At 42.9% G+C, this 11356-nt stretch overlaps 2 protein-coding genes across 2 annotated transcripts in view; one reads left to right on the forward strand and one right to left on the reverse strand.

The window, feature by feature from the left end:
* Nucleotides 1–1550, forward strand: part of PLXNB3 (plexin B3) — a 69510-nt gene extending 67960 nt beyond the window's left edge. The window contains 2 exon segments of the mRNA XM_075184979.1: nucleotides 364–438; nucleotides 607–1550. Coding sequence (XP_075041080.1) covers nucleotides 364–438; nucleotides 607–711 — 180 coding nt within the window. The 3' untranslated portion in view covers nucleotides 712–1550.
* A 1761-nt stretch (nucleotides 1551–3311) lies between these two features.
* On the reverse strand, nucleotides 3312–9258 carry LOC142101417 (protocadherin-8-like). Its single transcript, XM_075185876.1, has 4 exons — nucleotides 6916–9258; nucleotides 6288–6361; nucleotides 5840–5970; nucleotides 3312–4009 (listed from the first exon to the last, which is right to left on the reverse strand). Exons 1-4 carry the CDS (start codon nucleotides 9256–9258, stop codon nucleotides 3642–3644), a joined length of 2916 nt encoding a protein of 971 aa, XP_075041977.1. The 3' UTR covers nucleotides 3312–3641.
* Nucleotides 9259–11356: the final 2098 nt, after the last annotated feature.

The raw sequence follows: 11356 nt of genomic DNA on the forward strand, positions 1-11356 counted from the left end.
CCATTATTTTAAACATGCGCTGATAACTCTATACCATGGCCACTGGCAGAGGCTAGTGCCCAATATGTGTGTGTGTGACCTGGTCTGTACAGTTCAGCCAGTTGACTTGATTCTATGGCACAAATGTTGTTGTATGATGAGTACACACACTATCGGATCGCGGCTATCGTCCGATCAAAGTTTCCACCAGTCCCAGTTGACCTCTTATAGAATCCAAATAGATGTTGGCCGGAATCTGAAGTCCATTTAGATCTGAAGCCACCTAAATGCCAGTCAGGACAGCAGCTTGGTTTCCCATAGAGAACAGATACCAGAGTCAGTCTGTGTTGTACGTCTAATGAAAGCACCTCTGCCTCCTTCCAGGTTCATGCGGCTGACCTGGACTCTCTGGTCGCCCTGCAAGAACTGTACAATTATATCAACAAATACTATGACCAGGTGAGTGCGTAAGAATGTTCTCGTCTTTACTCCGGTCAGTTTGTCTGCGGTTCTAGTTAGTGCGGGTCAGGATATTGTGTGATACGAGCTGTACGTGGTTTGGGATGTGGTGGAGGAGATCTGTGTGTGTGAATATCCTAGTTCTCATCTCTCTTGTCTAATACACAGATCAGCACCGCGCTGGAGGAGGATCCTAGCGGGCAGAAGATGCAGCTGGCGTACCGCCTGCAACAGATCTCTGCCCTGGTGGAGAATAAAGTAACAGATCTATAGTAATCCTGCTGGCTGCATCATCACAACTTCTTACCATCTTCTCTACTGAAGACTATGGGGAGTTAAATTGGAGATGTATGGTCCCATTGGCAGCCCACCTGCTTCAAAGATAATCTGTCTGGGAACTTCTCTCCCTTTGCTGGGCTAAACCCATTCAAAGACTCTTGCTTCTGAACCAATGATATGTGCTCCTTCAGCATTTTCATTTGCTCTCAGATTATAGGAGTAATGCCAAGTTCCACCATTGTACCAGTTTGCTCTGCCTTACCCAGAATCCTTTGCCTGTGTACGGCCAGCCCGGCAGTCCACTGCCTACCTCAGTGAAACTGTATGTGCCTTAGTTTAACAAACGTTCTGGTTCTCCATGGGGTCTGGTGTTTCCCCGGTATGACCTTCCTAATCGGAATGCATAGTAACGCGCCGGTATACAGCACCAGCCTTTGTCCCTGTATAATAAGGAAGGTGTTTTATATACCTTTTTGAAAGTGTGTGCTTTTATCTCCTATGTGCTTGTGTGCGAGCTTCCTACGGTAACCGGCTCTGGTGTTTCTGTGCGGAGAAAGTTATAGGACACTAGTTGCAGAAGCTAAAACTATGGAATACAGAGCACTTATATACTTTTAGTAGGTTGCCTTGGCTATATTTTCTAGCCCGTCTTGGCGACACTAGGCTGTTGTGGGGGAGAGTCTTGGGCGGATCACTCATCGTGTGTGTCTGTATGTCTCCGGAGACCCTTGTATAGCTTCTTTTTCTAACTTATGCAAAAGCTGTAAATAGATATAACTATATTTATTGTTCTTTTTAAGCATTGTTTTGCAAATAAAATGATTTTTTAAAAATTGGGATTTTGTACTTTATTCCTATAGAAAGTTTAGATATTTCTGCTTTTTCCTTTTAATCTCTCAATCAGGAACATATATAGAAGTGCATCACGCACAGTGACCCCTAACGTAATGTTTCTTGTGAATGCTCGCACAGGTTTACTCACAGGGAAGTGTCTGTATATGCAGTATTGCAGTGTACAGGAGAGAGCAGGGTCAAATGCAGGATTTGTATAGGGGGTGTGACCAGCATGGATGGGGGAGTGGCTACAATATTAGACAGTGCTTGGCTGCTCTCCAACTCTTCCTATCCCCATAATATACATGGGCAATGCTGCGTGCACTACTGTTAGGTGCACGCAGCTCTCCCTTTTCAAGCAGAGCCGTGTGAAGTGGGAGCAGGGTCCAGCCACCTCAATTGTACAGTGCCCCAGGCTTGGAGGTGGGTTTCCAGGCACTAGGAAACCCCCTTGGTTTGCCTATGGAGAGTGCCATTGGTTCAACAGGTGTATTAAGACTAGTTAGGACTTGGAGCATAGGTCCAGTATGTCTCTACAACCTGTTTATTTGTTCCAGTATATTACCACAGCATTAATCAGTTGGAAGTTATACATGTATGAAAAACTACTACTCCCATGCATTGAAGCTTAAGAATCACATGTCCTATTCAGTGGTCTGCTAATGGGTCTGGGCAGGTTTTATTGTAAGGTCTCCTTGGCTACAGCTTAGCTAAGAAACCTTTATAAAAGGCTCCTAGAAAGAAACTTCGTCAAAGCAGCGAGGGGCTTTGCAGGGGGCAGGGAGAGAGTTTTAAAAGGAAAAGAAAAAAAAAATCAACTAAAATAAAAAACAAAAACTTTCCATTAAGAGAAAAGGGGGAAAAAAACCAAAAAAACAAACCTTGAGTGGCAGAAAATTCTGGGAGCGGCTTACATCCAGGTGGTGGAGCGGTCACCACTGTCCTGGTGGACCAGCGGTTATCATCATCATCAGTTTATATAGCGCCACTGATTCCGCAGCGCTGTACAGAGAACTCGCATCAGTCCCAAGCCCATTGGAGCTTACAGTCTAAATTTCCTGACACACACACACACAGAGATTAGGGTCATCCCTGCCCCATTGGGGCTTACAGTCTAAATTCCCTAACACACACACACACACACACACACACACAGACGAAGGGAGGGAGAGAGAGAGAGATTAAGGTCAATGTTTGTGGGAGGAAACCGGAGCACCTGGAGGCAACCCACTCAAACACGGGGAGAACATACAACCTCCTCACACATAAGGCCGTGGTCGGGAATTGAACTCATGCTGTGAGGCAGAAGTGCTAACCACTTAGCCACTGTGCTGCCCCATCATTATTCGTAAAACTTTGTAACTAACCAATGACGTTGATCATGGACTGAATAAGGGGTAAATTAGGTTCATTACTTTAACACAGATGGAAGCAGTGGGGTCTTAGACCCTAGAAATATCATGAACTTGGGGGGGATGATGGGTGGCACAGAAAGCATCCTAAATGGGTAAAACAATGTGCATCTGGTCCTGATATTAACAGTATAAAATGTAGCGGCCTTCAAATAAATAACACATCCATCAATTAACGTTTCTGGGGTATTAATATCTCCCCTTTAGGCATTGATCAATCAAAATACACAAGACGAGTCTATGTGGATTGATTCTAAATAAATATTTATTGAAAAAGTAAATTCTTCATATACAGATAAGTCATATTTACAATCTACAACAATATTACTGTAAGAAAAACATCTAGGACACACACACGTGATAAAGACACAGCAACTACAGGCCACAAGAAAACATCATTGTACGGATATGAGGACTTACTGGCAAGACATCATCATCATTTATATAGCGCCACTAATTCTGTGGCGCTGTACAGATAACCCACTCGCATCGCGTTATATTAGTGTCCGACAGTGGGCAAGATTAGTGCATTACGTGACTCCCTTGTTCTCCAGATTCCTACACAGATGTCCAGCGGGCTTTGTGATCCCGTATTGTCAGCCAGCGAGAGCATGATGGTTGTCAGATTTACTGTGAATGTCACTCATGATAAACGTGGTTTACTTGTACCACAAGAGATCAGAACGTGGTAGCCACTTCTTCGGAATGTGTCTGCATTGGAATTTCAGGCTTGTAATTGAATTCTCTGTGTCCTCTGGATGGAGATAATGTGGCACTTCTGTATAGCGGATCTCGCTCACAGTCTGTCTGTACAGGCTGGTGGTTGATGTGATAATAAGAGTCCTTTATACTGTAATGCGGGACGTGAGCATTGTGTAAGCGGGGATGATACGTATTATAGTATGAGGGTGCCATTGAATAGGCCACTGCATATTCCTTCTGGTACTGGATGGTATACTGCCCGTTGTACAGAGATCTGTTGCTTCTGTGAATGAACTGACTTTCAGCACTGTGGTATGCCATCGCTTTCTCAATATGTGGCGCACCTGTAACACAAAACCAGACGGGGTTGAATTTCATTCTTTATATACATAGGCAAACCGAGGGGGGGTTTCCTAGTGCCTGGAAACCCTCCTCCAAACCTGGGGCACTGTATAATTGAGGTGGCTGGACCCTGCCCCCGCTTCACACGGCTCTGCTTGAAAAGGGAGAGCTGCGTGCACCTAACAGTAGTGCACACAGCATTGTCCATGTATATTATGGGGATAGGAGAGCAGCCAAGCACTGTCTAAAATTATAGCTACGCCCCCATGCATGCTGGTCACGCCCACTGGCGGCGTGGTGTGGAAACCCCCCTCTGCAAATCCTGCGTTTGCCCCTGATATATAGGATATACACCTTTCAACATTCCACCACAAAATTCACTATCTACCCAGGCCTTGTCCTATTATAGATAAATATAGATATAGATTGCTTAAAGTCAATGAAGATCTTTTGTGAAACTGAAACTGGTGCACAGCAAAAAGCTGTTGTAACTAATAAACCAATGAGATTCTAGTAATGTTTACAATTTTTCCTATGCATCTATTTTGATAAAAGTCCTCTAATATATTTTGTCTTTTGCTGATTAAAATGAGACTTTTGCCGTGTCTAAGATACGCGGTTCATACGTCAGACAGTTATGATTAAATGACACGTTATAATATAAATTATAATTATCCACAGTAATGTGACCACAGCATGATCTGTGCTCTTATGAGGCTGCGGGTGATGACTATCTTGAGAGAAATATTCTTTCTGCAGAATTCTTTATCTACATGATTTACTGATCAACTATATAAAAATAGTGACCTTTAAACCCAACATCTAGATAACAAGGAATAAGTGTATGTGTATATATATATATATATATATATATATATATATATATATAATCTCCATTACTTAACGGCTCATTTTGCATTTTCTAAAATTGTAACGTTAGGGCATAGAGTACATTACGGTTTACATACAACACTTAATATAAACTGAAATAAACAAAATCACTATAGAAAGGGACAGTGTCACCCAGTGGCTTCATTATAATGAATAATGGTAGAAGCAGCTCTAGGCAACTCTAAGATATTTGGGTTTCATTGTTTTAATACAAAACCTGTGTTGGCTTCATAATAAGTGGGTTGTTTTTTTTCCGATATAAATTAATTTTCAAATATTGGTCCACCACTTGGTCCTGCTACCAGGCCCGGCGCTCCCATTAGGCACGGTTAGGCACTTGCCTAGGGCGCCGGGCTCTGGAGGGCGCCACAGAACTGGAAATTAATTTTAAAACTGTGCGGCGACCGCTGACCATACCTGTCACGCCCGCCGCACAGCATTCAGATGCATGGGGAGGGGGGGGGGGGGGGGGGGAAGAGGCTATTGCTCACCACCGCCGCCTCTCTGCTCAGTCTCCTCCCCTCCACTCACTAGTGTCAGTGAGTGGAGGGATGGAAACGGAGCAGAGAGGCGGCGGTGGTGAGACAAGGTAAGAAAAGACGGGGGGAGGAGGGCGCCGATTTTTGCGGGGGGGGGGGGGGGGGCGGCGCCGATTTTGCCTAGGGCGCCATGGACCCTAGCACCGGCCCTGCCTGCTACCTTGAGGGGTCCCAAGCCTAATAAGCCTGTTTACCCTCTGATGTCAAAACATTATTACTAAAACAAGTCTGTAACGTGGATCATTGCTTGTTACTGATATAAATTGTGTTGGCTACATAAAACGTATTATTTCAGCAATGACCGTGGTTCCTTGTATCTGGATTTACTGCTAGACCCCGTAAATATAAATCACTTTCCAATAATTAAAGGACTGATAAAATAAACCAGAAACCGAAACTTACCAGTTGTCTCCTGGGAGGGCGGCCCGCACCCCTTCCTCACACCTTCACCGCTGGTGTCGGAGGCGCTGTCATAGAAGTCACTGTCACCTCTGCCACTGTCCTTAGCACTGTATTGCTCTGGGTGTGAACGCCTGCATAAGAAAAAAAAATATATTTGCATTAGTTAGATGATAGGCCAGTGTTGGCTAACCTGTGACACTCCAGGTGTTGTGAAACTACAAGTCCCAGCATACCCTTCCAGCAATAAGCTGCTATATATTGGCAAAGCAAGCTGGGACTTGTAGTCTCACAACACCTGGAGTGTCACAGGTTAGCCAACACTGTAATGGGACAGTGTTACCATTGCACAGTTAGAGCTTTTACAACAGCTGTTTAAACCAAATTGGATATATCGTGCTTCCTCTTTATAAAACATCGGAGTTTTATAAGATTTGGCGATTCTTGTTACCTTGTACTTCCAGCTGACTTGTCTGGTTGCCAGTCAGTCCTACATGGTCCAGAAATTGAGCTCTGAAACAGAAAAACAAAAAAAGATTAGAATTCATTCATAGTAAATAAAAACCATGTTTAAAAAAATTTAAATCAAGTTTTACTATGAACATATATTAAGCATTACCATAGACGAAATAACAGCAACATCTTGATTATCAGTTACATGAAAAAAAATAATGCCTGCAATTTCCTTTAAGGCTTGCTAGACGGATTTTCCATATAGGAAGACATTTTGTGAGCTGGACCAAAACACTATCAATTTATTAGTGACATCACATATCAATGGCGTCACTAGTTGCTGCCACATTTAAAGGCTGCATATTGGTTCTGTCTACAAAATGGCTTCCTACAGTGTGTGTGTGAATGGTCCACTTTTAATAATGTCAGTGAACCAATTACTTTATATCCATTACCACAAATAAAAAAACTGCAATATGATTGTAGATTGCTTCTGGTTTTTTTATCTTAAGAAAACTAAAACCCAATCGGCACACTAGTAATCTCTTTAGACACTGTACCATTATTTAACTAAAATTATTTCTTTAAAATAATTAATCAGCAAAAAAAAAAAGGGGGGTAATTACCGATGAAGCGGTGTGAGGGTCTCTGCAGAGCCCCCTGCTGGTCATCTCACTGCAGTTCTCTGTGCTGAGTGACAGCTCGCAGGAGTCAGTAGAGGATGTGGTGAACTCTTTCAGGTTAGTGGTGTCTTCTGTCTCTCTTCCAATCCTGGACTCTTCCAACTCACGCTTGGCATGATCAGATCTTTTTTTACAGGAGCAGGCCACAAACAAGATGGCGACTAGGAGCAATGTACAGCCTCCTGACAACACAGCAATGAAGATGATGGACATATCCACCTGTTGCAGATCTTCCTCCGATGATGGCATGATCACTATCTCCACATTGGATGGAGTGGAGTCAGTGAGAATGAACTTTATAGTTGCATTGGAGAACAGGGCAGGTCTGCCACTGTCATATACTGCCACTACAATACTGAAGTCCTGTTGTTGCAATGGGTCAATTCGTCTATATAAGGAAACCTCACCACTTGCTCTGTTGATGGTAAATAACCTATGTTTATTGTGCTGTAGAGTGTAGGACAATTGTGAGTTCAGTCCATCATCTGCATCCACAGCCTTCACCCTAAACACTAAATAATTTTCTGGAGCACCAATTGGCAACAGGATTTCAGCAGTGCCATTGTCCAGCAGAGGAGAAGTTATCTTAGGAGGGTTGTCGTTTTCATCAATGATTTTGATTTTCAGTTGAGTACGAGTTGAAAGTTTAGGGACCCCATAGTCACTGGCCTCAATTTCCAGGTCCAGCTCTTTAAGCTTTTCATAGTCCAAAGATCTTACAGCTCTCACCACTCCAGAGTCAGCATCAATAGCAACAAAGGTAGACAATGATTGTCCCATATATTTCCCTTCCATCAATCTGTAAGAAATTTTGCCATTGTGCTCAAAGTCAGGGTCTATGGCAGTTACTGTAGTGATATAAGCCCCGGGGGCATTGTTCTCCAGAATAGACACATCATACAGTGGTTTAGTAAAGGAAGGGGCATTGTCATTTTCATCAAGCACTTTGATGGTGTACTGCTTCTCCGTTTTCAATGAGGGAGAACCTAGGTCTTCAGCCAGCAGAGTAAGCTGGTACTCAGCTATATGTTCTCGGTCTAGAAGCGAGGTGGTGACTATCATAAAGCTGTCCTCGTAGGCTTGTTGCAGCTTGAAGTGCCCATCATGACCAAGAAGGATGCAATGGACTTTGCCATTTAATCCTGAGTCTATGTCCGAGGTGCTGATCAAGGCAATGAAAGTGTCTTTAGCTGCTGCCTCGGATATATAAACTACCCCCTTGTCGCTGGAAGTCAGAGGAGTAATAGTAATAATTGGGGCATTATCATTGACATCTACAATGTGCACAGTGATCTTACAGGTCGCAGTCAGCGGATTGGGTCCCAAGTCCTGAGCCTGTACATCAAACTCATAGGATGGCTTGGTTTCAAAGTCAACTTCCCCTTCTAAAGTCACACAGCCAGACTTTGGATCTATTTTAAAGAGCTCACGTACCTCTTCAGACACCTGTGCGCTAAAGCCATACGCGATTTCTCCATTTGCACCTTCATCTAGGTCAACTGCGTTGAGGTCCAGTAAGAGGTGTCCTACAGGAGCGTCCTCCATCAAGTCCACAGTGATGGAACTGTCCTCAAATGTTGGGCTGTTGTCATTGAAGTCCAGGACACGGACCTGTACTGTTGCACTGCCTGATAGAGAAGGGCTCCCTCCATCACTGGCCACCAGCTCCAACTTGTAGGATGACCGGCTTTCCCTGTCAAGGTCTTTCATGAGAATCAGGTCTGCATATTTAAGTCCATCTGCTCTGGTCTGGACATCAATGCCGAAGTGCTTGTTACCCGAGATGAGATAGTTCTGAACAGAGTGTAGCCCTAGATCTTCATCCATGGCCATCTGCAAAGGGATCCTGGTGCCCACAGGAGCAGCTTCAGATACATCCACGAGTATCTCAGAGCTGGGAAACCGTGGGCTGTTGTCATTAATGTCCCTCACCTCCACTTTCACGTTAAATAGTTTGAACTGCTCCTCGGATAAGCTGACCAAGTCCAAAGCCAGGACGCAGTGTGGAGACCTTCTGCAGATCTTCTCCCGGTCTATCCTCTCCCCAATGCTCAGTTGGCCGTCTCTCTCCCGGACATGGATAAAGGAGTTGTTGAATTGCTTCATGAGACGGAAATTACCAACAGGACCCTCTGTAGAGTTAAACATTGAATGTTGTGATAGAACTGCAATGACTGTTCCAGGAGGTTCCTCTTCATAGGTGTAGAAATGGACAAATTCCCCAAAACATAATGGAAAGCACAGAGTCAGCAAGAGCAGCCTTGTACCTGTTAGGGCACCAAGCATTTTCAATCTCTAGGTAGCTTCAGAGACGGCAAAGTCCTGTAGTTCTGTCCAACAGTTGGACAATGCAATATCAATTAAACCAGTCAGTTGTGAAAGTGTCCAGTGTAGATCTCCAAAGTAGTCCTCAGGCAGACTCAGTGTGAATGTGTGCTTGGTCCCCTCTCCACTTAGATAAACATGAACAATGATATGCAAATGTGCTTTACACCTCACCCTCCCTTCACCAATCTGTGTCTCCAGGACAAATGGTCACTGAGGCTGCACGAATTAAGTTGACATTATCATTGGTCCCAGCTGGGGTCCAGCTAATGTACTGCAGTAGACTTATATACATATATCAAATTTACACAGGAAACACGATTAGCTTCCACTAGAAAATAAAGTAGATTAAATCATGTTTGGTGTTGACAGTATGTAAATGTTCCCTTTACAGTTTATTACTGCAGATGTTTGAGATTAAAGCTTCATTGGAGCCAAAAATAAAATACTTGTAGCACAAATCATATGTATCATCTTTATGTGTTTGATTATATCTAGAACTTTTGAATGTAGTTTAAGACTAGCAACTAATGATATCCTCTCTTATAAATATAAAAAAGATGCAAAAGCCACTCCAGAAAATACACCTATAATCTAAAATATGGGGATGTTTGCTTAAAGTCTTGTGATATCAGAGGCTATAAAGTACTTTTTCTCTAGCACCAAAGATATTATAGGGGCCCATTGAGGCTTGGGGCCCCACATTCATTTTACTAGGTAATATGAGTTGGTTCAAAGCTTGTGTATTTTGGTCTTTATTTTAGAAATTTAATATGGGTTTAATATAAGTTAAATACATGTTAAATGAATATAAATTAAGCAATAATGTTCTTATGGCATATAACACAAGAGATGTCATTTATTCATCATCATCACCAGTTATTTATATAGCGCCACTAATTCCGCAGCGCTGTACAGAGAACTCATTCACATCGATTTATATTATGGCGTTAAACTTGCCCGCAACATTTGATATTATTGAAGTGCACCAATCAACTACACAGAGAGGAGGCAGACAATTTGTGATTCGAACCAATATTTATTAGAATACCATAGGAACTAGTAACATCACTGAGGCACGTGGCGTGAAGTGCCTCATGCCTCAATAAAGTCACCAGTTCCTAGTGAATTGATAGGCTGAATACTGCTTCTGTCCACTAAATGGCAGCTTCTCTGTGTGTATGCGACAGAACCATTACTGTACAAGAATAATATAAACACTAAATACTGTACAATTACACACTATGGTTAAATGTAGCTAAATGATGTTTATTTTCAGTGTGACATTAGTTCAGTTTTTGAATGCTTGTATGTCCTAATCGTTAAAGGATAATTAGTTTGGGGCGGTCACCCTCCTCCTTGGTGCTGGTGCCCAAACCCGGCAACACAGCCCATTACTCCTACTGCTCTCCATACTCTCGATTGACAACCAACTTGCTGCCAGTCTGAAAAAAAAAGACCAGGTGGTATATTTACTAACCTGCAGGTTTGATAAAGTGGAGATGTTGCCTATAGCAACCAATCAGAGTCTAGCAGTAATTTTGTAGATTGCACTAAATAAATGATAACTAGAATCTGATTGGTTACTATACACAACATCTTCACTTTTTCAAACCCGCAGTTTAGTAAATATACCCCCAGGGGGAGATTTACTAAATAGTCTAAAACAGAAAAGTGGAGCTGTTGCCCATAGCAACCAGATTCTAGCTATCATTTACCTAGCACATTCCACAAAATGATAGCTAAGATCTGATTGGTTGCTATGGGCAACAGCTCCACTTTTCTATTTAGAAATGTTAGTAAAACTACCCCCAGGTTGGCAGGAGCGAGGAAAGTCCAGAGGCATCGACCACACCCTGCTCGCTCCTACGGACCTGTTTCAGATCTCTGTGTCCACATAATCAAGTTTGTTCATGTACCCAAGCTCTTAAAATGATGAGTTAGGTCCAACCAATGCTTTAACTGCACAGACAAGCGTATGCGCACACTGGCCTGTGTAAAAGAGATTTAGGGCTAGATTTACTAAACTGCGGGTCTGGAAAAGTGGAGAAGTTGCCTA

The sequence above is a fragment of the Mixophyes fleayi genome, chromosome 9 (assembly GCF_038048845.1).
Source record: "Mixophyes fleayi isolate aMixFle1 chromosome 9, aMixFle1.hap1, whole genome shotgun sequence".
Lineage (NCBI taxonomy): Eukaryota > Metazoa > Chordata > Amphibia > Anura > Limnodynastidae > Mixophyes > Mixophyes fleayi.

Coding starts and splice junctions, on each gene's coding strand:
- LOC142101417 (XM_075185876.1), bottom strand. CDS start 9,258: ATGCTTGGTGCCCTAACAGGTACAAGGCTGCTCTTGCTGACTCTGTGC. Junction 5,971..6,287: donor AAGTCAGCTGGAAGTACAAG/GTAACAAGAATC, acceptor TTTCTTATGCAG/GCGTTCACACCCAGAGCAAT. Junction 4,010..5,839: donor GCCCTCCCAGGAGACAACTG/GTAAGTTTCGGT, acceptor TTTGTGTTACAG/GTGCGCCACATATTGAGAAA.